At 35.9% G+C, this 27,162-nt stretch overlaps 2 protein-coding genes across 2 annotated transcripts in view; both read right to left on the bottom strand.

Annotated features, from left to right (window-relative positions):
- Nucleotides 1-10,799, bottom strand: part of LOC135741623 (rap guanine nucleotide exchange factor 4-like) — a 42,182-nt gene extending 31,383 nt beyond the window's left edge. The window contains exons 1-3 of the mRNA XM_065260333.2: nt 10,476-10,799; nt 5,559-5,701; nt 5,391-5,479 (exon numbers count right to left, since the gene is read on the bottom strand). Coding sequence (XP_065116405.2) covers nt 5,391-5,479; nt 5,559-5,701; nt 10,476-10,756 — 513 coding nt within the window. The 5' untranslated portion in view covers nt 10,757-10,799. The remainder of the gene's footprint in view (nt 1-5,390; nt 5,480-5,558; nt 5,702-10,475) is intronic.
- Nucleotides 10,800-13,367: 2,568 nt separating this feature from the next.
- The window catches only part of LOC135741621 (ras and Rab interactor 2-like), a 35,808-nt gene continuing 22,013 nt past the window's right edge, over nt 13,368-27,162 (bottom strand). Inside the window, exons 7-12 of the mRNA XM_065260330.2 lie at nt 26,735-26,826; nt 21,573-22,712; nt 17,409-17,717; nt 17,130-17,261; nt 15,420-15,583; nt 13,368-14,746 (exon numbers count right to left, since the gene is read on the bottom strand). Of these exons, the coding sequence (XP_065116402.2) occupies nt 14,474-14,746; nt 15,420-15,583; nt 17,130-17,261; nt 17,409-17,717; nt 21,573-22,712; nt 26,735-26,826 (2,110 nt within the window). The 3' untranslated portion in view covers nt 13,368-14,473. The remainder of the gene's footprint in view (nt 14,747-15,419; nt 15,584-17,129; nt 17,262-17,408; nt 17,718-21,572; nt 22,713-26,734; nt 26,827-27,162) is intronic.

The raw sequence follows: 27,162 nt of genomic DNA, 5'->3' as shown, positions 1-27,162 counted from the left end.
AGAGACATGGGGGTGGGCTCATTTTACTCAGGCATCCAATCAGTCTCTCACCATCCTTATTGAGGTATTAAGCCACGCCCCTAGCAACCAAATATGAGCAGCCTAGCAACATAATAAACAAAGCCTTATATCTCTGGATCCGGACATCATAGAGACATGGGGGTTGGGTCTTTGGGTCATATTAGCTTCATGCTAGCTTCATGCTAAGTCATACTAGCTTTGTGCTAGTTTCATGCTAGCTTTATGCTAATTTCATAATAAATCTTGCTAACTTAATGCTAAATCATGCTAGCATCATGCTAACTTCATGCTAGCTTCATGCTAGCTTCATGGTTATCATGCTAGCATCATCTTAATCATGCTAACATCATGCTTATCATGCTAGCATCATCTTAATCATGCTAGCATCATGCTAATAATGCTAGGATCATGCTAATTTCATGCTAAATTCATGCTAACTTCATGCTAATCATGCTAGCATCATGCTAGCTTCATGCTAATCATGCTAGCATCATGCTAATCATGCTAACATTATGCTAGCTTCATGCTAATCATGCTAGCATCATGCTAACATCATGGTAGCATCATCCTAATCATGCTAGCATCATGCTAATAATGCTAGGATCATGCTAATTTCATGCTAAATTCATGCTAACTTCATGCTAATCATGCTAGCATCATGCTAGCTTCATGCTAATCATGCTAGCATCATGCTAGCTTCATGCTTATCATGCTAGCATCATGCTAGCTTCATGCTAATCATGCTAACATCATGTTAGCTTTATGCTAATCACGCTAGCATCATGCTAACATCATGCTAGTTTCATGCTAATCGTGCTAACATCATGCTAGCTTCATGCTAATCATGCTAGCTTCATGCTAATCATGCTAGCTTCATGCTAATCATGCTAACATCGTGCTAGCTTCATGCTAATCATGCTAGCATCATGCTAGCTTCATGCTAATCATGCTAACATCATGCTAGCTTCATGCTAATCATGCTAGCATCATGCTAACGTCATGCTAATCATGCTAGCATCATGCTAGCTTCATGCTAATCATATTAGCATCATGCTTGCTTCAATGTTAATCATGTTAGCTTCATGCTAATCATGCTAACATCATGCCAGCTTCATGCTCATCATGCTAGCATCATGCTAGCTTCGTGCTAATCATGCTAGCATCATGCTAGCTTCAATGCTAATCATGTTCGCTTCATGCTAATCATGCTAGCATCATGCTAGCTTCAATGCTAATCATGTTAGCTTCATGCTAATAATGCTAACATCTTGCTAGCTTCATGCTAATCATGCTAGCATCATGTTAGCTTCATGCTAATCATGCTAACATCATGCTAGCTTCATGCTAATCATGCTAGCATCATGCTAGCTTCATGCTAATCATGCTAACATCATGCTAATCATGCTAGCATCATGCTAGCTTCATGCTAATCATGCTAGCATCATGCTAGCTTCATGCTTATCATGCTAGCATCATGCTAGCTTCATGTTAATCATGCTAACATCATGTTAGCTTCATGTTAATCACGCTAGCATCATGCTAACATCATGCTAGTTTCATGCTAATCGTGCTAACATCATGCTAGCTTCATGCTAATCATGCTAGCTTCATGCTAATCATGCTAGCATCATGCTAGCTTCATGCTAATCATGCTAGCATCATGCTAGCTTCATGCTAATCATGCTAGCATCATGCTAGCTTCATGCTAATCATGCTAACATCATGCTAGCTTCATGCTAATCATGCTAGCATCATGCTAACGTCATGTTAATCATGGTAGCATCATGCTAGCCTCATGCTAATCATACTAGCATCATGCTTGCTTCAATGCTAATCATGTTAGCTTCATGCTAATCATGCTAACATCATGCTAGCTTCATGCTCATCATGCTAGCATCATGCTAGCTTCGTGCTAATCATGCTAGCATCATGCTAGCTTCAATGCTAATCATGTTAGCTTCATGCTAATCATGCTAGCTCATGCTAGCTTCAATGCTAATCATGTTAGCTTTATGCTAATAATGCTAACATCTTGCTAGCTTCATGCTAATCATGCTAGCATCATGTTAGCTTCATGCTAATCATGCTTACATCATGCTAGCTTCATGCTAATCATGCTAGCATCATGCTAGCTTCATGCTAATCATGCTAACATCTTGCTAGCTTCATGCTATTCATGCTAGCATCATGCTAGCTTCATGCTAATCATGCTTACATCATGCTAGCTTCATGCTGATCATGCTAGCTTCATGTTAATCATGCTAGCATCATGCTAGCTTCATGCTAATCATGCTAGCATCATGCTAACGTCATGCTGAATCATGCTAATCATGCTAGCATCATGCTAACGTCATGCTGATTCATGCTAATCATGCTAGCATCTTATTTCATCATGATAACTTTTTTAAATCATGCTAGCTTCACACTAAAACATGTCAACAGCCAGGTAAACTACTAGACTAAATTTCTTTTACATTTCTGTCAATCAACTTTTTGCATTTTCATGCACTGGTAATTCCTTGGGAATTGCATATCTAGTTATATTACGGTATATCATCAAAAGCAGAGAATATCTTCTCTAAAGCGTTTTACACGTCCAGTAAGTTGTCCAATACATTTTTATGGCATATTGTTTCCACCACTTCAGATGCATTACACGCTGTATATAAGTTTCCAAAACACATCAAATCAATGCACGAAAAGAGAATGGGCTCCGCATTTACGTACCTTTGCCTTCTCGTCTCTGTCATCTGATCCTTCATCTCTGGATGTAAAATACGGTAGTCCATTATAACATCGTGTAGGAAACTGGCATCACCAGGATTGCTCAGATTTAGGCGATCATGTTTATCTTTAAAGTGAGCAGCTAGCTACTTGTTAAAAAACTTTGCGTGACATAGTGTTACACCGCAGCCGGTCCGGGTAAAACATTAAAGGGACAGTCTTTTTACCTTATCACTATAAATCGCTATTTTCTGCACTAAACGAGACATTTTCAGAGATTTTCTGTAGACAAGATGTTATAATTAAAAAAAGACTTATTTAGATATTTATATATAATATATAATATAACAACTAATATATATATATATATATTTGTTTTACAACTGACTTAACACTTACAGTAATGTTTTATTTGTTAGCATAGCATGATATTAGATTTAAACACTTAATACATTTTTAAATCAATCACTTTGTCTCTGCACAATGAACATTATCAAATATTATTAATGTTGTAAAATATATTGTTCATTGTTAGTTCATATTAGCTAAGGCATTACCAAATGTTAAGGAATAAACTCTTATAGTAAAGTGTTACTAAATTTTCTTTTACCATTTCCTTCACAATGTCTATTTATTTCTATGGCTAACAGATTTTGTAACATTTGTCTTTTTTACAGTCTTACCATTGCTTGTAAGCTGGATTGGGTAAGATGGATCATCTTTAAAGGCACCAGGCAAGTACATGATGTACAGTTACAAGTCATGTATTTTTTCGACTGCAATATTAAATGCTTTCACGTCACATGCAAAATTACACAGGAATGTGGCTGACTTTTTATTTGTAGTTTACATGAGTGTCCTTGCACTTTTATAGGAGTTAAGGCAGATGTGGAGGCACAACGGGTGATACCAGACACACACCAAGCACATTATGTTTGGTAAGTTTGCACTTTACCACTACAGCCACTTTACCACTACAGTTTCTTTAAATACCCATGTATACACTCATTCACTCATTCACACACAACACTGTAACACGACCATACACAACATGAACACAATTGTCTTAGTTTGCCATGTAGAAATATACAAACAGAAATATTCAGACTTTGGTTATAAGAAATTTAATTTAATAATTGTATTTATTTAGCAGAGGTGTCCCTGGACTTTATTGACAAAAGATTTTGTTTTCAGAATAAAAAGTTGTGTCCAAATCAGTAACAATTGTACTTTCTGTTCAGGACATTCAATCATTACATGATCCAGGTGGATGCTGTCCATTGAGGAAAGAGTTTGTTCAGCGGTAAGTGAATCTTCTGTATTTTAATGTAATTAGGTGTGGAACAGTAGAATAAGAGCAAAAGGTTTCAGAATAGGAGTAAATTCAAGGCTGAGTTTAATTTTTTAAGAATCTATTTCTATCTTATATTTGTTGACTTAATGTTTATGATATTTCTAACAGGTTTCTGGATAGAATTAATTCCAAAGATGGGAAAAAGTGCACATCCAGACAAGGAGCAAGCAAAAAGACAAGGAACTTGGTGCAGAGAAAAGCTGTGGCCATTTACCCCCATGTGAACAGCTTCATGCAGTCCCTGATTGAGTTCGAATGGACGACTTCAGTAAAGGCCACTGTGGTCTGTCTGCCACAGTTTAATTTTTAATTTATTTTTAGTGTTCAATGAAATTCAAGTAGAATATTTAAAACTATGGGCCAGTGTTGTTTTTACCACGGTGAAATGTTACCTTTTAGTCGATGATGGACTTTAAACTGAAAACTTCAAACTATGGAACAGTGTTCTATTTGCCAGAGTTAAATATGTTACAGCAGGGGTCTCCAAACTTGTTTATACTTGTTGATTTTATTTTATGTTACTTGATTATATGTTTATTATTGTTTAAAATCTTGTTTTAAATATGTTTGTTTCAATTAAATGTTTTTTTTAATAAAATTTTGATACAAACATTGCTTGGATTGCCTTTTAATTCATTATGTTTTAATTTAGCATTTTTACCATATTAATAACTATAGATTTAAACCTAAATCTCTAGCTATTTTATATAATATTATTGTATTAACTGTAATAAGTAATAAATAGTATTTATGGGTCTATATAGACATTACAGTAAATTACTGTAAAAATAGACTACTGTAATAAAATATTGTAAAATTACAGTACAGTACTGCTTTGTAACTATACAGTACTAGTTTGTGTACTGTAAAATGGTATTACAGTACAGTACTGTAAAACCAAAATACAGTAACTTACTGGCAACCGTGCTGCCAGTACCGTACTGTAAAAATACAGGGAAATCGTTAACAGTGTAAGGTGCCTGGTTGGTGACCACGCCCACCTAGCTCGAAGCTAGTGACAGCAGCGGCAATGAGTGGTCACGCCCTTAATTATGCAAAACTTCAAGGTTTAAAATAATTCAAACGGATGAGTTACAAAAAAATTCACCCCCCTCTAGTTGTCATGAAGGGTGAAATTAGCTAAATAGATCAAAAACACTTTTGTACCAGGCTGTAAATTTTTTTTTCTGCTGTAGAGTTGGACATTTTAACATAGGGGGTCTATGGGATTGAATCTCTTTTGGAGCCAGTGTCTCTGACTATAAATTATCCAGATTATAATTCTGCTTACCTGATGGTTTGCTGTCTCTGACACTTTCACATCCAGAGAACCAGACAGGACAGCATACCAGCTGGTACCGATATCGCCTTGCCGATATACTGTGGATGAACACAAATGTGTTTTTTTATTAATCTAAAGCTTTCTGCTAAGAGAAAACAATCAATGTGTAGTTCGTACATGTGATGCCTTTCTCCAGGTATTCATAGAAGCCACACAAGCAGATCTGCTGCAGAAGATTCGGATGAAACTTCTCGAAGGCTTTCACACCCTTCAGCCGAGCCAGAATGATGTCCACGTCCTCCCCCGAGCGTTCTGCTGGCCTGCAAAACATACAAATAAATGCTATGGTCTAGACAGAGTCTTTATTGCCAATGTGACCTACAAGATAAAATTCGAAGGTGTGACAATGCATGTGACCGTGACATTCGTGGAAATAATGTTGTGTCAGTTAAATGCACCAATAAGCATATTGTGCATTGTGACAAAGTGTTATTCTTCATATGTGTGGCACCAATTTTCAGCAGCGCTTTACTGTCAAAATAAAAGCATAGAAGAATGAATAATAAAATAATAATAAAAGCAAAGGTCTTGTGTCATTGCCAAGAGGTTTTGTAGAAGATTTTTTTTTCTGTGAAAAGCCAGCTGTTTAGAGGAACTGATACAGCAGTTTGGAGTTTTTAACTTATTCCAAGTCAGCATTTTTTGTGATTTTCACAAAAGTTTCACAATATGCCTTCCAGGAAAATGTCCTTCTATAAATATATAAACTTACAAATATATAAAATGAAAGAACAGACCCTCTGCTTTCAAACAAAATGGGGAAAAACAATAATTGCATTCTTATGCATGATTTTTGTTAGAGATCAGATTCAGAACGATTATCAAAACATACACGGAGTTTAAAATGAATTAAATTAGTTTTTGCTTCAGTTTTTTATAAACTGGTAAGAGCACTATCTAGTGGATAATAGCAGAATTACAGATTACCATAAAAACTCGTCAGGAAAATGTAATTGGCAGGGAAATTTTTCTCTTAATTGACGAGACAACTCGTCAATGGCCGGGAAAGAGTTAAATGTGGTAGTGGCTCAATTATACACTTTAAACCACCTTTAGTGGTTTAAATTAGTTCAGAATTATAGGTTAAACCAGGTAGCGACATTATTTTTCTTTCATGGTGTATGACAGGTTGAGAAATTTTCAATAATTCAAAAAAAAATAATGACAGAGTTTGTTCCTTGTCTCGCTGTATAGTAATGGTAATGATATCATTACGTGTTTGTGTGCGCGCACCTGTTTATCCCACCCATATGGCAGAAAATTCATTTCTTTGGCCAAAAATATGTTTTAAATATATACATTTTGTAGAAAGTGAAGCTTAATAAAATATATTTTTAAATTTGAAAAGATATTTAGTTTAACCCATTAACATATATTTCAAAATGTATTTCTGGGCAACAAAAACATTTCTAATTTTACAACCTATACGGCAAAAAATATATTTTTCCTGAACAAAATATAAAAGTTTAAAAGTATAAAATGTATAAGAATGTATCAAATCTTTTCTAAAATTAAGTACATTTTTGCAGTTGAAAATATTATTTAATTTTTTTTCAAAACTGTTCTGTTTACAGAGTTTACAAAGTTTTTCTTCCAATGCGACATGAATATAAATGCTTTAAAATATATTTATTTTAAAAATATATTTAAAAAAATGACCAAAATATATATTGGTAAAAATAAATGTTTGTAAACATATTTTATATACTTTTGGCCATTTTCTGAAATATATGTAAAATTATATTTGAAAATATTTTTTTTCCCCATATGGGTGGGGACCAGATTTTCCCACAAAATAGTAATCCCAGTATTTTTTTATGTAATAGCAGGGACATTTTAGGTCACCATATGAAAACAGTGATATAAATCTAACTAAACTATGTTTATGAAAATCTGAAAATGCATAAAGTTTTCTGTCAGGGTTAGGTTTATACATTTTTTACAGGATAAAAGTGGCTTTAAAAAGATCTCATTAAACATATTGTGTGTCTATGTGTGTGCGTGTGTGTGCATTTGTGTGAATAAATTGCTTTAGCGTAATGAAGCCTGCTTAATGAAGTCCTTTTGGGTATGAATTTCTAGTTGCTATGGAGATAATAACTTGGGGAAATTAAATGTCAAAAAGACGAGATTTAATCATTTTATAAACCTTTTCCAGGTAGTGAGACAACTAATCTAGTTACATGACTCACAAATACAAAACCTAAAAAAAGAGGCCAGCGGCAGCTTTTAGATAAACGTAAAAAGCTGCACTCCATTAATATTACGTCCTACATTATATGTAATGAATTAGAAATCAAATGATAAGTTCACCAAAAAAATCCTACATAATGTAAAGAACATTAAGGTCAGGGTAACAAAAAACACGTATGCTACCATCATATAAACCAATATTTTGACATTTAGCATCTTTGAAGCACCTCATTGTGCCTAAATGGAAGCAAAGAAGTAACTGAATCAAACTGTGGTTAAGGACTTAAACATTTTTCTCCATCTATGTATTTCACTTTTTCAAACACTTCAAAAACATAAAGCAAAATCCCAGCTTTTCTGTGTGCATTTAGATGTTTGGTGTATGCGGTTGTATCCATGTATGACAGAAAAACAGCCATCGGCATCATTTTAACTATCAAGCAAAGCAGGTCAGCTGAGAAACTCACGCAAACACTATGACATCAGCAATGATAACCGGCTAACTCGGGAACTGCACATATTATTATGTACATTCAATACATAACTAAATTACAGATAGACCGGTTGCATTTATATTTATTTCTCAGCCTGCAGGTTATGTTGAACCACACCGGGCTGATGTCATGCGATCCAGAGCGGTCAGTCTGTGCTCTGATGGATGTGGGAGTTGGATGTGTTGAGATTTACTGAAGTGGAAATGCATTATATCCAGCGGCACAGAATGGACTCTGTATTACAGTATAGGTTCTATTGCAAAGCTGTCTCCCTCACTTTTTTATCCTTTTCATTAACATTTTCACATCTCCAGTCTATTGTTAAGATCCCTTCAGCTTTCAAAGAGTCTTGTGAAAAAGCACTTTGGTTCTCTTTGGTTCTGTAGGAAACCCTCACATTCTGTAAAGGGCACCCATTATGCAATGGATGTGTGTTTGGATATAAATGTGTGTTGGCAGTGTTTAAACAAAGCATCATGCATCATGCTGTTTTGATTCTCTTGTTAATGTGACATCACACTTTTACGCTCGGATGAGGTGTTTTTTTAGGCAATTCAGAAAAGGTGTATTTCGGAAAACTGCAATGGAAACAATTTATTTGCATTTTCAGGTCACCTGATGCAAGTAAGTCACATAATTACAATTTGAAGATGACGCGGTACTAAAAACACCCAGAAACACCTCAATACGTGTTTGCTCCAAAGTATAAGAGGTTTTCCTTGCCATATCTGCATCTCTTTTGATTTAAAAAAATGTACTTTTACCTCCAAGAAACACCTTTACGTTGCCGCTGCTAAGTATAAGGGGCTTTCCTTGGCATTAAGGTTTGGATAATACTCCCAAAGTCTCCTTCGGTTAAAAATAATGCCTAGTGCGGTGGATCTGATATTAGTAAACCAACCAACATCAGTCGACGGGATATTTGGAATAACTTATCACGAACTTGCATATCATCGGGTAATAATAATATGTTACATTTATAAAGCGCTTTTCTGCAGCACTCAAAGCACTTTACATATGAAACGTTTTAATGGAAACGTTTTAATGGAAACGTCTGCATTTCACAATAGTCTTTTGTTGACATTTAGAAAATAATGCTAACATTTTGGCAAATCTGTAATGGAAACACCACAACATTGACCATGGCTGTCAAGCAGCACAAAAAATCAAACTAGCCGTAAAGGAGATCATGAAATTAGTTTATATGCAATGTCAGAAAATTGATCCCAAGCCATCACTGGTGCAGTACCCTTTAGAAAGGTCCTGCAGCATTAAGGTACAGATATGTATACATTTGGTACCACTTTTGTACCTCTGATCTACTAATATGAACTTTTTAGGTACAAATGTATACTTTTTGAGAGGATACCGCCCCAGCGACAGCTTGGGACCAGTTTTGGACCATATAGTGTGTCAGGTAAATTTTGTGTAATACTGTTCATTTTCAATTTAGGATTAGAGGTTTCTTGGTCAGAATGCAACATCACAATGTCAGTGATGTGTAAAAACTGCTTGGACAGCACAGTGCTGTGCAGTATCATTCAACATTGCAGTCTTGCATGCTTTCATTGAAGTCGGACCGTCTTGAGTTAAATGCGTGCCAGTGGGACCATAGATATCCTTATGAAGCATTACATTGATTTAGTTAAAGACGTTCTCCTTGATGAGATTTAAATAGTCCATAAAAAACATCACCCTTGGCAGACCCATCCAGTAAGGTGATCTCACGTTTCCTCCCATCGCCATGGTAACCTGCAGGGATTTGTCTGGGCTAGGAGGGGCTGTGATTCAAAGTATCACATATTCTCAGTGAAAATCAATAGCTTTACTTGTCTCAGTGAGCTAATGGTCTAGTTGTGCATGTTTATAAAAATACAACTTTGCATGCATCAGACAAAAGCCGGTTATAAGTTTCTTGACAGGTTAACTCATCTGGCTTTAATAATATGCAGCACATTGGGTTTACAACCACAAACACACTGAACAAAAGAGTGAGTCAGTTTCAGTAATGCAACATCCCTGTGCCAGAAATGAATAACTGGCTAGATAAAAGAAAGCACGCGCAATAGCAGCCTGCATAAAGATGCGCACGCGTGATCAAACCGGCAAAATGGTTGTATGTGACGAGTCGTGCCATTCACTGAAACCTGATCAACATTATCCTCATTTTTGAAGAAACAAATATTTTCTCTTTTAAAATGTCATTCGCGCGAAATGCACATTTGTGCATGGCCGTTTGTATTGGAGGTGACTCATGCGGGATGGGAAATCTCGGCATTCGGTTACTGTCACCTTGTTGCAGACCCTGCAGACATTAAAAATGTACACAGGCTTTGGTCTCTCTCACCTCTTATCCAGGCAGATGATCCACTCGGAGGAAGCCACGGAATGCGCTGATGCGAGCACCGCGACCATCATCGGCTCCACCGGTTTGATTCGGGCGTCTCGGATCGCAGATGTCCTCGAATGGAGCGCATCAGCATCAGGGATCCTCCCCTCCCTCATTGCCTCTGTCGTCAACTGGATCTCCGTAGCGTGGACGCGTCGTCTGCGCGCGTCGTCACTACGCCACGCACAACGACCTTTCAAACCGCAGCTGTCCGTTCGCATTGTAAACGTTTCGCGCATCGGGGAAGGTTTTGATTGATAAACAACGCTTTAGATACGAAATAATGACTTAGTGACATGTGTTCCTGTAGGGTTTGTGGCAGAGAGATAGGCTATCAATGCATGAAGGGTTTGAGTAGGCTATCGACAGCAGTGGTGCTGACGCGGGTGCCATGGTTACGGAGTCAGCGCGGATGCTGCATCAACAGTGCAGGCACTCTTATACACCTTGTTCCCCTCTCTGGGGTGTGACACTGTGATTTAAAAATAATTGATAAGGATTAGGCTACTAATTTTAGAAATGGCATTCTAATGTATTGATTCAGTCATATTAATTTATTCGTCTAACAAACCCATCTAAGGTGCTAAATAGAAAACCCAATTGAAACAATAAAAAGAATAAAAAACTGTTTTAGTTAAAATACAAAAAGGGGGTAAAATATACCCAGATCATTAAATTATCATGAACAGGAAGTACAGGAAACACTTTAAAAAAAAATTGTTGGTCCAACCTAACAAGTAAGTTATCTGGTTGACTTACATTTTTTAGTTAATTCAACTTAAACCGATTAGTTAAAGGTACAATGTGTAAAATTTAGGAGGATCTATTGACAGGAATGGAATATAATATACATAACTTTGTTTTCAGTGGTGTGTGAATACCTTACATAATAAACTGTATTGTTTTTATTACCTTAGAATGACCAGTTTTTATCTATATACATACACCTCAGGTCCCATTAAAGGATTAGTCCATTTTCTTAAAAAAAATCCAGATAATTTACTCACCACCATGTCATCCAAAATGTTGATGTCTTTTTTTGTTCAGTCAAGGAGAAATTATGTTTTTTGAGAAAAACTTTCCAGGATTTTTCTCATTTTAATGGACTTTAATGGACCCCAACACTTTTAATACAGTTTAAAATTACAGTTTAAAAGGACTCTAAACAATCACAAACAATTTTGGCAAGAAAAAAAAATCATTTTTAAACCACAATCTTCCTCCGGTCATCTGACGAGCCAGAGAGACCTCACGTAATTGCGTAATGCCGTGGAAAGGTCACGTGTTACATATATGAAACGCACATTTGCAGACTATTGTTCATAATTGTATAATTATTAGTATAATTCAACATACAACAACATCAGAACGGTCCTCTTTCTCCACACTTGTAAACACTGGGGCGTAGTTTCGCATACAGTACGTCATCCTTGACCTCTTGACCTAATTTCTTCTCGACTGAACAATGATTAAATTATCTGAATTTTTTTAAGAAAATTGACTAATCCTTTAAGTTGCTGTCATGTTTCAAGCCTTAAACCAGGAGTGGGGAACCCTGGGTCCTGGAGGGCCACTGTCCTGCAAAGTTTAGTTTCAACCCTAATCAAACACACCTGAATTTCATTTCCAAGTAATCCTGAAGACTTTAATTTTATTTTTCAGGTGTGTTTAAATAGGGTTGGAACTGAACTCTGCAGGACAGTGGCCCTCCAGGACCAGGGTTCCCCACCCCTGCCTTAAACGGACAAACCATTTAAGACAATAAAAAGTCAAATTTGGATCAACTTATAAAATAACTTCAATTGGTGACGTCTAAAATCTGTTTCAGTTAAGTTTTTTATTACTTCAATTGGTAACACCTAAAATATTTAAACATTTTCAACTGACATTTTTCACTTAATGTGAAAAAATATAGGTTGAAAATACTTAATTTTTTAAGCATTACCAATCAAAGTAATTTTTTAAGTTGATTCAACGTTTACTTTTTACAGTGTATAGAGTGTATTTGTCACTATGTCTCAGACGATTACATGTTTGTCCTGTGGCAGCTACTAGCATCACTATGCGGATGACTTTTGGACTGAGTCAGTGGTTGCAATTTCACCACTGGAAACTGTTAAAACTTTCTTATTGCACCTTTAACTTAAAAAAGTTTGTGTTCGTGATGTCACCCCTAGGTTTGTGACAAGATTTTTTAAGCCAACAGTAGGCGGTGTGTAATGTTGCCGTTAGAGCATAAATAATACCTGTAAAATTATAAAAGTTCACTGCCAGGTGATATATTTTCTTTAACAGAATTCCCCTTTCAAAGCCCAGCAAAAGGCCGGTTTGGACTACAACGCTCTACTTAACCGATTGAATGACGTCAATAAAACTCCGCCCACAGGAATATGTTAGTCGTCAGCTCAAATTGCTCTGTTACGCCCCATTCAGACAGCCAGCGACCAGCATTAGCAGAGCAACGGGATCTCATTCATTTCAATGGAAACCGGGCGACTTCCGGCGACGCGAGAAAGTTAAGAAAAGTTTAACTTTATACAAATGTCGAGCGAATTTCAGGAGCGACTACCAATGAGAACAAAGCAGTGGAGTTCACGTAATCCTTCTCTCGTCAGTTACTGGCGTGGATGGTACTCATTTGTTTATGACAAGCAGATTTAGAAACGCCTCATTGAAAGAGATGGGCGACACACAGCGATAACGTCGCCGGCTGTCTGAACGAGGGGTTAAGATAAGCTGCTGTCGAATTACTACACACTAAACAAACTACACGTTATATTGTGCACTGTTAACACAATCAAAGCTTCAAAAACCTTTAACTCAAATTTTTAAGTAAACCAAATAACTTACTTTTTTAAGTTGTACCAACTTTATTTTTACAGTGCAGGTGAAATATTATTTTCATGTTCTCAGCACCTAATGCATCATAGATATTACTACAAAATATATCTATATTATCTTTTAAAAGCACTATAAGACAATCTGAAAGCGCTATTCGACAAAAGTTACATTTTAAGGAGCAAAGTGCAAAGATTCAATAAAACAATCCCACTGTTGTGAAAAAAAATAGAATAAAAATCACACGATCACCAATCTTTATCTCTGAAAAAGGTTGCTTACAGTACTTAAAGAGTCACACATCATTCTGTTGATGTGAGTCATTGACACTCAAGAATGCAACATTTCTCAAAACAATTTAACCCGCATACAAAAAAAAAATTATATACAGAACTCTACAAAGCTCAGGTTATGAATCCCTGATACCTTTATAATAATTGAAACCAAAAATATATTAGGAGCTTTTTTGAAGGTAGGGACATGATAAACTGAATACATACAGAATAAAGAGGGTTTGAAGAGATACTGCTTCCCCAATGCCAAACACATAATAAACATACAGCCGTGTAAAATTAAAAGACCACTCCAACAATATTTTCAGGTTTTTTGTATTTACTATTTATAGGTATGCGTTTAGATAAAAAGATTTTTGTCTCTGTAAACATTTCTTTTAATTTGCATTTATTTGCCGAAAAAATTTAAATGGGACAAAAAGATCAAAATAATAACTGGGGTTGGCCTCTTAAAATTTGTTCAGTGCTGTATCTATTACAAAACATTTCTTCCAAACATTTGGTATCACTTTGTGTATCATTACTTTTTTAAAGCATTAAAGGCCAGAATCAACAAATGTTTGTTGTGAGAACTAGCAGATATCTCCTCTGACTGACCTGAAGAACTCTTTTAAAGACTTTAAGTCTAATCATTTTAGGATACTGACAACAACACAAGCTACTTTCTTTCATTTAGCAATACACATTCCTAAAAGTCACACCCACATTTTTCTGCTATTGAAACAATGTCTGTATGCTACACAGAAGTCTTTCTGGTTTTGCCAAAAAGTCAAAACCTTTGGTCTTTAGGGCAGCTCCCACGATGCTGTTAGGCAGGAATTCAGTTTATGTTTGTGTCTTTCTGTAGACAAAGTGAAATGATGGAGGGTTTTGCCGACTGTGTAATTCTGCCTTAATCCTCTGAGGGTACGTGTCTGCGGCTAGCTGCTGGCTGCTGTCGCCCGTGTAGAGAAAAAGTGCGTAGTTTTCTGGATCTGACACGCCGAATTTGATGGCACAAAGACGACACATCTCTTCAGTGGTGGTGTAGGGCCGCACCTGCAGGGTTTTAGCCGTGCAGCCGCTGTCTGCCTTTTGCAAAGCTACACGCAAGTAATTCTAAACACAAATAAACAAACATGAATTACAGTTCACCAAAACAGATTCAAAATCATTTAGGCATATTAGACTGTAAAAATAATTCTTTTTAAAAGTAAGTTACCTGGTTGCCTTATCATTTTGAGTTAATTCAACTTAAAAATATTTTTAAACAATTTATTTGAGTTAAGTTGAATGAACTCAAAATTTTAAGGCAACTAGGTAACACTTTTCAAATTGAACCAGCAAATGTTTTTAGTGTAGACTCGTTTTTCAGTAGAACACAAATATAAAAAAAATCCAATTTGATTTTTTTTGTATACAAATGAATAACAAAGCACCTGTATGGCACCTCAATATTCAATTTAACTCTTTCCCCGCCAGCCTTTTTAAAAAAAGCATTTTTTGTGATTTTCATATATATATATATATATATATATATATATATATATATATATGTGTGTGTGTGAGTATTTTGTGAACTTGAGCATCTCTTTTTGAGCATCATAAACGGTTTAGACGCAGCGGGCACTTATTTTGGCAAGACACGTGATGCACATGGTTCACATTATGCTACTAACAAATATTTTGAAAACACGAGCAACACACATGACACTCCGAACACTTTTGAATTCATCCCTATCGGAAGAACAGTCACCAGACGGCACTGACTGTCTGAAGGTCAGACTCATACCTGAAAGTCGTCCACAGAGGGCAGATTTCTCTGCATGGTGCGTCTTTGGTGCCATTGGTGGAGTGTGTCACGTGTTGTAGAGCTGAGGATTCGGGCAGCCTGGTCTTCCTGGAAGTTCTTAATTAGTGACATTGCTCCATATGCACTGGTGAGGTAATAACCTCCTGTATAGAAATAAAGTATACATATATTAAAGACTTATTAAGTATTCAAAGTATAAAAAAATGCCATGGTTGGGTCAAATATATTTTTTAAGTTAAAGTCTGTGTATCGTCCAATATTAAATGAGTTCTGAGTTTGTCATACCACAGAAAAATGTTATATAAACCACCCAGACAAAAGTCGCCATTTCGCGACGCCATGTTTCCACAGTAGCCATAAATAAACATAGAGAGCGTTTTGTCAGTACGTTGTCTCAGACGATGAAATGTTTGTCCTGTGGTGAGCTGTGGACTGATACATTGGTTGTAATTCAAAATCTCACCACTAGTTGCCGCTAATTTTTACACAGTGGACTTTTCATTTAATTTTTAAGATATTAAAAAGATATGTTGAAAAGATAAAAAAAACATTTTAGTCAAGTGACCCTAAACTTTTGAACGGTAGTGAATAAGGCAATACCAGATTCCATTGGAAAGTGTCGATCATAATATTTCTCACTTATACTGCATTCAATAAAAGTATCTGCAAACCTTTTTTTTTTTATAAAAATGATTTATAAATGCATAATTTAAATGAATAATTCATGGGTGGTTTCCTGGACAGGGTTTAGATTAATTCAGATTAATACACTGCAAAAAATGATTTTTAAGAAAAAAAAATCGTATTTTTGTCTTAAATCTAAAAATTCTTGAAATAAGATGCTTTTTCTTGATGAGCAAAACGACTCAAGAAAATAAGTCTAGTTTTTAGACCAAAAATATCAAATTTAAGGGATTTTGTGCATAAAACAAGCAACAAAAAACCCTGCCAATGCGGTAAGAAAAAAAATCTTGAAAATTTTTCTTAAACACTAAATACCCCATTGGCAGATTTTTTTTTCCGTTTTATTTGAAATCACTTAAATTTGATATTTTTGGTCTAAAAACTAGACTTATTTCCTTCGGTCCTTTTGCTGATCAAGAAAAGCATCTTAATTTAAGAATTTTTAGATATATTTACTGAAAACAAGACAAAAATACTAAGAAAATGTTTGCTTGAAAATCTATTTCTTATTTAGATTAGTACATCTACACTGCAAAAAAATGATTTTCAAGAAAAAATGTCTTAGTATTTTTGCATTGTTTTCAGTAAAAATATCTAAAAATTCTTAAATCAAGATGCTTTTTCTTGATAAGCAAAATGACCTGAGAAAATAAGTCTAGTTTTTAGACCAAAAATATAAAAATAATCTGCCAATGGGGTTATTTCTTGAAAATAATTTTTTGCAGTGTACAACACAATACATCTTTTTAACAACAGCAATAGCTTCAGTACGGATGTCTATGGAAACAGGACAAACACACCGGGGAGGAAATTACTTTGTGGGGAACTGAACTTAGGAAGTGTATCAAATATGGGAAAAGTTTATCGCTTGTCAAATTCCTCCTATTGTTCTGTCACATAGGATACTGAAATTCATTACAACCAGGAAAGCAAACTAGAAAATGTTTTATTAAACAACAGCCCTCGTTTTTTTTTATGCATTCCTATGAGAACACGTGAACGCACCTTCTCCATGTAGCAATAATGGATCTATCAGCTCCAACATGTACAAGATCTCTGTGTCCAACTGAGGCATGTCACACTGGACCAACACATATGTCAACATGGGCAGGAAATCATCCGCTCCGAACAGTCGCACTGAAAACAGACAGAGAGAACATTCGTGTGTGATCTTCATCCAAATCATTTCATTAAGTATCTTCTACATGACGCACATATTTTCTCTGATCACATGCCCATAAACCATTAAATGAACCCTCGAGACACAACTCCACCCGTACGCACCTTTGTGATCTTGCATAATACTGTAGATGAGTTTGCACACTTTCAACAGCACCACGATCTTCCTCTCGGGCGAGTACATCCTGCGCATGGCTGCCAGTTTTCTGCGGATCCGGTTAATGGCGTGGGTGTCTGGTGGTCTTGTTGCGTTTGCCCCCAGCTCTCTGGGCTGTTTGGTCTTGGCCAGGGCCAGATTTTCTTGCAGTCTCCGCCACTCCCCGCTGGACACCTGGTAATCATGCAGGGCCGACTGCACTGAACCGTACAAAGGTTTCAGCACACATTTATGCATGGCCTTTTCCAACACTCCATCTGATATGAAGAGAAAAAGAGTTTTAAAGCTTAAAGGCCCCATGAAATCAAAACTAACAATTCTTTTTTTTTTATGAAATGTTGCAGTGTTCATTATAAACAATTGATCCACGTGGGCCATTATTTAAAAAATGTATTACAGTTAATCTATATACACTGCAAAAATTGACTTTCTTATTTGGTATTTTTGTCTCGTTTTCAGCAAAAATATCTAAAAATTCTTAAATTAAGATGTATTTTCTTGATAAGCAAAATGACCTAGGAAAATAAGTCTAGTTTTTAAACAAAAAAATATAAAATTTAAGAAAATTTGTGCTTAAAACAAGCAAAAAAATCTGCTAATGGAATAAGAAAAATTTTCTTGAAATAAGTCTTTATGAAAAAAGTAAACCTATTTCAAGCAAATTTTTCTTATTCAATTGGCAGATATTTTTTGCTTGTTTTATGCACAAAATCACTAAAATTTGATAGTTTTGGTCTAAAAACTAGACTTATTTTCTTGGGTCGTTTTGTTCATCAAGACAAGGCAGATAGTTTAGATATTTTAGAGTTTTAGATATTTTTACTGAAAACAAGACAAAAATATTAAGAATTTTTTTCTTGAAAATCATTTTTTGCATTGTTGTAGGCACTTTTATCCAAAGCAACCTACAAGAAACAGGGTTCCCACCAGTGCACTGCAAAAAATGATTAAATAAAGATGCTTTTTCTTGATGAGCAAAATGACCCAAGAAAATAAGTCTAGTTTTAGAACAAAAATATCAAATGTAAGTGATTTTGTGCATAAAACAAGCAAAAAAGCAAATTTTTCTTGAATTTAGTGTTTAAGAAACATTTTCAAGATTTTTTTGCTTACCCCATTGGCAGATTTTTTTGCTTGTTTTATGCACAAAATCACTTACATTTGATACCTTTTTATCTAAAAACTAGACTTATTTTCTTTGGTTGTTTTGTACAGAGCCCCTAAGGGGACATGGAGCAAAAATTAAATAAAGTTTAGTTTCATGTGCTCACGCGAAACCTTCATGTGCAGAATTTTTTTTAAAGTTAAGTTTCGCTTAAGCACGTGAAGCAATCGCGCGAGCACATTAAACTATTGCGTACTCACGTGAAACTAAACTTTAAAAAAATCTGCACATGAAGGTTTTGCGTGAGCACATGAAAGTTTCACGTGAGCACATGAAACTAAACTTTAGATTTTTTTACTCCAATGTCACCTTAGGGTCTTGGTATTTTTGCTCATCAAGAAAAAGCATCTTAATTTAAGATTTTTTTTATATTTTTACTGAAAACAAGACAAAAATACTAAGAATGTATTTCTTGAAAATCATTTTTTGCAGTGTGGTGTCTGATGACTGCTCTTCCGAGAGGCACGAATTTAAAATATGTGTTCATAGTGTCATGTGAACCATGTGTCTTGTCAAAATAAGTGCCTGCACATGCGCCAAAACAGTTTATGATAAAAGAGAGTGCAGCACACTGCAAATATTTTTACTTAGTATTTTGGTTTTCAGTAGAAATATCTAAAAATTCTTAAATTAAGATGCTTTTTCTTGATGAGCAAAATGACCTAAGAAAATAAGTCTAGTTATTTTTTTTTATTTAAGTGATTTTGTGCATAAAACAAGCAAAAAAATCTGCCAATGGGGTAAGCAAAAAAATCTTGAACATTTTTCTTAAACTCTAAATTCAAGAAAAAATTTGCTTACCCCATAGGCAGATTTTTTTGCTTGCTTTGGGCAAAAAATCACTTAAATTTGATATTAAAAATCTTGAACATTTTTCTTAAACTCTAAATTCAAGAAAAAATTTGCTTACCCCATTGGCAGATTTTTTTGCTTGCTTTGGGCACAAAATCACTAAATTTGATATTATGGTCTAAAAACTAGACTTATTTTCTTGGGTTGTTTTGCTCATCAAGCAAAAACATCATAATTTCAGAATTTTTTTTTATACTTTTACTGAATACAAGACAAAAATACTAAGATTTTTTTCTTGAAAATCATTTTTTGCAGTGTAGTTTCACTTAAAATCAGTGGAGGCTTGCACCCGGAAACGGCATTCCTTCCTTATGTCACAACACGCAGATTACATTTTGAACTTAATTTAAAAAAGTGTGACTTATAGTCTTGGAAAATACAGTACATAGAGCATACAATGTTCAGTGTATACACTGTCAGAAAATGGTACAAAGGCTGTGAATGGGAGTATACTTTTTTAAAAGGTCGTCATATATCATTTAGGTACAGGTATGTATACATTTGGTACCAATATGTACTTTTATGCCACCAGTATGTGCCTTGGAGATACTAAAATGCATCATTTAGGTACAAAGATGTACTAAGCTGACTCAAGGGGTTGATGTTAGGCTATATTAGGCTTCAGTTTAAAATATGCTTGCTAATAATATTTTAAAGCAGACATTTAACAACTTACAAAGGTTACCAACAAACATACAGATTTAATCTTTAAACCTACAAACACACCCACATTGACTCCCGTGTTACACTATTGTACAACGTAATTGAGATTAAAGTTTATCATCTTTATGACTTCTATATAAACTGATGCAGACTTTCAACAGGCCTTGGTCTTCAAAATGACCCGTGCTATTGCGTAACCATGCATTGCTAAAAATCGATCAAACATTGTAGATCCAAAATTGTAGTTAAAAAACTTTAAAACACTTTACAATTAGGTTGTATTAGTAAACATTAGTAAATGCATTAACTAATATAAAAATTTTTACAATATAGGTTTGTTTGTTAATGTCAATTCATTGCATGGTTAATTTTATAAATGTTTTAGTAAATGCCAAAATTAACATGAACAAATACTAATAAATGCTGTAGAAATATTGTTCATTGTTAGCTTGTGTTAGCTAATGCATTAACTAATTGTTTACAACTACAACCTTATTATAACATTTTCAAAAAAATTTAATATTTATAAAAGAAAACATAAGCTGATAATATCAACAGGACAACTTTTTCTAAAATTATGCAAACATAATGTGGAGGAATTAATGTAAGAATCGAGCCACTGTTACCTAAAGCTTTTGTATGGTTTAGGGTTCACCTTAGGTTTTATTATTCAAGCATTACTCATGATGTGATTTAAGTTGCATTCAAGCATTGGAATTCATGCCTTCAAGCTTTGTTTATTGGTTATTAACCCCCCTTAACCACATAAAAGGTTAATCTTTAGAAAAGTTCAACTTTCCCTTTAAACTTTCTTAAGATACAGGTAGTCACAGTTAGACATAACATGAAACTTTTTATACCAAATGTATTAATTTTAAGAAAAAAATAAAATTCTCTTTTGTGTGAGGGGTTAAGTTCCTGTAGCTTTGGATAAATGCGTCTGCCAAATGCATAAATGTAAATTATGTTCTGCTTTTCATTCCTTATAATTTATTTCGACAGCAGCTGTCAAGCGTGAACCTGTTCATGCAAACCAGGTGAGTTATTGGATCTCTTTACATACCTGTGGTTATCTAAGTAACTTGACAGCTATTTCAGATGCATTTAAATGTCACCTTGCAGACATCTATATGCAGATGTATTTGCATGCCATTGCCCTGTTGCTCTGAGGAAATGTTTTTATCAACAGTGAAGCGTACACGTGATTGAGGTGTCATAAAATCTTTACAGAATAACTGTAGTGCAATAAAACTCCAACGGCTTTCTTCTAGATATGTTTACAATGTCAGGCCTTGTTTGGAAGTAATAAAGGTGAAACAATCCCAAGCCATCTGCAACTAACTAGACTTCCAGAAACCAACAAATCTCATGAACTAGATTGGATCATTTTTAAACTACAAGTTTACACTACACAAAGTCAAAATCATCTTACCAATCTGGTCCTCGGGTACGTAAGATTCAATGGGTGGGTTTATCTCTGAGCTCTGTATGAGATAAGCCTTCATCTGGGTCATGAACTGGCGAATCGTCTGCAGAAGATCCTGGCAGGACAGGAGGCAGTTTTTGTTCTCCTGCACATAGCTCAAGTAGTCCTGCACCAGGCAACCAAAGTAGGAGCCTTTGTCCTGGGCCAGCTCAATGATCTGTAGCAAGATGCGTTTCTCAGGTGTAGCCAAGACTTTGAGGACACCTCTGACCTTACTGAAGTGTCCCCTTAATGCCCGCGGAAAGATGACGAACGATCTCGGACGAGCCCCCGCTAATTCCACCGCCAGGAGTCTCCTTGACTTGTGGGCACCACTTAGCCGGAGATGTAAGTCTCGCTCGAGTTCCACACCGTAGTCTTCCTCTTCTTCGTCGTATTCATCACTGCTGTCGTCCGTGGAGAGCCTTTGACCCGTGCTCTGGGACAGGTTCAAAGGAAGAGGGTGCGGGGAAGAATCCAGGGAGTCGGACGAGGACGTGGACAAACTTCGGCCACTTGAACTTCGCCCATTCTCTTCTAATCCTGTCCATTGTCGCAGGATGTTGCTGCTGGTTTGGTTTAAAGGAGTATGGGGCAGATTGGCTCGAGATAGGGCCCTAGAGATGGTATCATCATCCAAAGCGATAGTGCAACGATAAGTGTCAATGTCTGGCGCTTGAGGAGGTCGCGGAGGAGGGTTCTTGGTACAAGGTTGTTTGGATCCCTTGGACATGGTGCTAGCCTGGGATCTCTTACTCGGTCTGTTAAAGCCAATGCTTAATGGCATAGTCTTTGGATGTGGTGGTGCAGTAGGTCTATGAATCAAAATGTGAGGTGGACGAGGTCTGGGAGGAGGAGGTGGACGCGATTTTCCGTTGGCTGCTGTTGGGTCTTTTGCGATCACTTGTTGTGTCTGAAGGAAGACCGGGTTGGTAAAAGACAAACAACTTTTCACACATGTATTTGAGCAAGAGTGAGAAGGATCCTCAATCTGTAAGATCTCAGAACAGTTGCTGGGCAAGGAGATCAGCGGTTCCTCTTGAACAAGAGAACTTTCAGAAATTGAAAGTGTCTCGTGTTGATTGTTGAGAGATGACTTCCAGAATGCTGGAAAAAAGTGGTTAATGATTAAAACATCATTGCACAAACACAAATACGAAAGCAGCAAATCTTCCTACCACCATGAACGTATTCGTATGTGACTCTGTCTGATTATAGCCAAGCTGTTCATTTCTGTCGTCCTAACGTCCACTGAAGTTCTCGGACAAGTTTAGCAAACTCTCTGCGTGTCAGAAGACTGATTCACAAATGCCATACAAACACACCCAAGCGAAGCAAGCCAAAGCCTCAGTGAGTCATTTTTATCCAAACAGACAGTGTGCATAAGGAGGTGGACTTCACAGAGCACAGGGAACTCCTCCCCATGTTTTCTCTCCATTTCCCCACCCATTTCACACTGTTTTCCGGCTCTACACAGTTTCTATTTGAACTAAATCTTTTGGGATAGACTCTGTCGTCATGAAATTTCCAATGGACAAACTCTAACAACAAATGCAATGCAGAAAAAATTCCTTAAAACAGCATAGGTATGGCTGATAACTTTGCACATTAGTCAAACTCTGATCTTTCTAGGACACAGTGGAGATACCACAAGTAGTTGTTTGTCTGTATCTTTGTGAATATGAATGTGCCTACCGATTTGCACACACAACACACATATTACTCTGCCTCAGTAACCTCTATGCTCCAATTGGCTCACACAGTCTGACACTATCTGGAATGTCAGCTGGCTAATAATAACAACATGAACCGGATAGCAGGCCTTCATGACCATGGGCGGAAATCCCGGGGGGGTCGGGGGGGACAGGACCCCCCCTATCTGAGGGTTGTCCCCCCTAAATTATCATTAGAATATGTGTATTGAAAATAATTTAATGATTTATAATACTTAAACTAGTTGTGTAAGAAGTGAAACAATACAAATGCAAACGGAGCAACAACAAAAAAACGTTTTAAATATTTGGATTCCCCCTCCCTTGCCTCACAGTGGTTTGGTCCACTGCCCACGCCCCTTTTACCTCACCACCACACATTCCGGTGGTAGAGAAGTGTACGGAGCCGACGCGTTAATAAGCTATATACAATACAACGTTTCCCATCACTTATCAGTTTATCCTCATATGTTTTAAAACTGGACTATTTTGACATATAAACATGAACATATTTCGTTTTCTGAGAACAGAAGCAGATAAACGATCAAGAAAACATTTTTATGCATTCATGCAGAGGTGAGGCAGAGCTGAAAGTAACAAATTACATTTACTCACCTTGCTGTAACTGAGTTTTTTGTGTACTTTTACTTTGAGTAGTTTTTAAAATCTGTACTTTACTTTTACTTAAGTATGTTTAAAGTATTGTTGGTTACTTCGCTACATGTTAAATCATATCCGTTACTGAGTAAAAATAAATAAAAAAGTAAGGTGATAAAGACGCGCCACGGTCGGATGATTGATTGATGGGCGGGGGAACGCGCAAAAAGAACCATGGAGAGGGACGAGACAGGCGCAGGCTAATGCAGACCCTCAATTCAATTCTTACGAAAGAAACCCCTGGCCATTGACGCAAAGCGATTGTTTCATTCAGGTAGGGTTCATGCTCTTGAGTACGGAGTTTGAGAATTGCCGACCGTGTTTAACCGCTAATTTGCACGATGCATTTTTAATACATGCGCATTATCTTCCGAGGTCTAGCAGCTTCGCGTCAAGTCAAACAACTTGAGAACGTCCTCTAGAATGCACAGATCATTAGACATTGCAGAGAGAGAGAGAGCGCGAGAGAGATAGATTGAAAGACATCAGGTACACAGGTCTGGGAGCTAATAAACGTGTAAAGGATGTATAGTGTATAGCCATGGCACTCATCTCATTATATGTTCATTTATGTATATAGTTTAATAACAATGTATGTTACCAGCAATACATCAATTACAACCTTCATATAATGATTGTATTTACTAGCTGCTGACCTCATATTATTTTTGCTTCAAAAGTGCATAACTCACCTGTAAAAATCATTAAATAATTCCATAAATGTTTCTTAGTTATAAAAAGCTTTTTATTTTATTAACATTTGTTATTGCACTTTAATTGTAGAGATGTTTACAATTAAAAACATAGTTTGAGATGTATATATCCTTCCTTTGTGAACTATACTAGAAACCTCTCCCCGCTGTAAAAAAGTAACTCTTAAAATTAAAATGACTTTTTACTTGAGTAGATTTTTAGACCAGTAACTTTACTTTTACTTAAGTAAAATATTATTAAAGTAACTTTACTATTACTTAAGTAGAAAATTGTATTACTCTTTTCACCTCTGCATTCATATGTATTAAAATTAAATTTGCGTCCGTTCATAGAGAAAGAGAAACGTTTTCTATCTGTACCCATTTCCTTGCAAGTACAATTTTGCCTGTATTATTGGTGTCCCCTTCAAAAATTGTTCTTGAAAAATTTTATGTTTATTGTCCCCCCCAACATTTAGATGAGATTTTCGCCCCTGTTCATGACCACAGCTGTGATGGACTGACAAATCAAATCTATAGTCAAACACAGTTTACTTAAAGTGTTGTTCTCCAAAAAAAAAAACTGTGTGGAAAACACAATACCCTTTTCTCACTACCATCATTCACTGTGGTATATCATATACACTCATAAAAATGCTGGGTTATTTTTAATAATCAGGTCAAAAAGGGACAATCCCACTTCTTGGAATAGAATTGGTATCCGTTGGAGCGGAATTTAAGAGTTGAGAGAGATGGCAGCTTTCCCGCAAGTGGGCGTGGTTTTAGCGCTGACAGAGAACACGCCCCCAGCATTTGAAAGAAGAAAATCCTTCCTGGTTTTCCAAGATTTTATTTACTTGTATGTTTATTTCATCATCATTAGAATATGAAACGTTAGCCTGGATTTCACAGACAGGGTCGCATAGTGTCAACGTCACAAATTCCTATAGGTTTGATTAGTCCAGGAAGATATTTTGTGTAATAATGTTTGTTTAAAAATGTTTATTACAACTATAAAAGCTCATATACATTATTAATCTCAGATTTTTGTGTAACTTCACTGTATATTTAGTATTTCCAAAAATGATGGCACTTCTTTTCTATTCCTACTACTTCCTTCTAACTATATGTCTCTTATTTCTCTTCCTGAGTTAAACTTCTGCTTAGGACTTTTTTCATTATTCATGACTTCAGTCCTGCAAAATATTTCAGATTTTTATATACATTACAAAAGTAATTTATATAAAAAGTCTTAGGCCTCCATGCCAGAATTAGATTTGTTGTTTTTGCAATGTTATAATGTTATGTTGTTTTTGAAATTACAGGAAATGTGTATATAGTAACAAAACTGTTTAAAAATATAAACTGATGCGTCAGGTTTTTAGGGTAAACTCCCCTTCCACTTGAGCAATAGCAGGAAACTGCAGGATCTCTTAAACCTAAATGAAATAAAATCCTAATTTCTAATTTTAAAGGAATGAGTCTTTTAACTTCATTCTGCTCAAAAACGCTCAAGATGTGTTAAGTGCCAAGAGAGGTCACAATAAACACTTACGATGCCTAAAGAAGAAATTTAGTCCTGAATTTTTTTTTTTGTATATATTTCCTGTATTTTCTGTTTGTATCCTAATAAAATAGATCGAAAAATAAACATGGATAGACATTAAAAAACACAAGTCTGGTGGTGGTGGCCTAAGACTTTTGCACAGTTTTGTATATATATATATATGCACTCTAAAAATGGCTGGGTTATATTTAATGGGTAAATATTGAACAGATCACATGCTGGGTTAAAAATGACCCAATGTTGGGTTAATGTTATGAAAACATGGGGTATAATAACCCAGCATTGGGTCAATTTGAACCCAGCGGTGTGTTCTGTACAATATTTACCCCATTATGGGTCAAAAATAACCCAGACATTTTTAGAGTGTATATATAGTATCCAAAGCAATTTATAGAATCTATAGGGAACAGTCTATAAAAAATTTTATCAGCATGTGTTTAAAACTATAGTTAATATAGTTTATTTTCATACAAAAGTAGGTTAGGCAGGTCAGTACTGTACCTGCCTCTCGCTGGGTCAACTCATTCAGATCAGTTAGTGTTTCGGCTAAACAAACAGCTTCTGGAAGCTTCAGAGTGCATGGCAGTATGTCCCTGACATGAAACAAACACAGACAAAAAGGTTCAAAGATAACCATGGCAAGAAAATAGGAATAAATAAAGAGTATCTTTGCAAACACGACTAGTTAACTCTTTCCCCGCCAGCGTTTTTAAAGGGGGGGGGGGGTTAATGGTATTTCAAGCATTCTGACTTATTAACACAGTTATAGAGTTGTTTCCTCATGCTAAACGTAGGCAAAGTGTCAAAAATGCAGTTGGGCGTGTTTCAGAGTATTTCTGTGCCGAATGCACTTCGCCAGGGTTCGTACAAGTTTCGGCTAATTTTTTTCGATTACGGTTCTAACTGACGTTTCAGGGGTTTTCGATACA

This window comes from Paramisgurnus dabryanus, chromosome 7, assembly GCF_030506205.2.
Source record: "Paramisgurnus dabryanus chromosome 7, PD_genome_1.1, whole genome shotgun sequence".
Classification (NCBI taxonomy): Eukaryota; Metazoa; Chordata; class Actinopteri; order Cypriniformes; family Cobitidae; genus Paramisgurnus; species Paramisgurnus dabryanus.
This window is presented reverse-complemented; position numbering and strand designations above follow the sequence as displayed.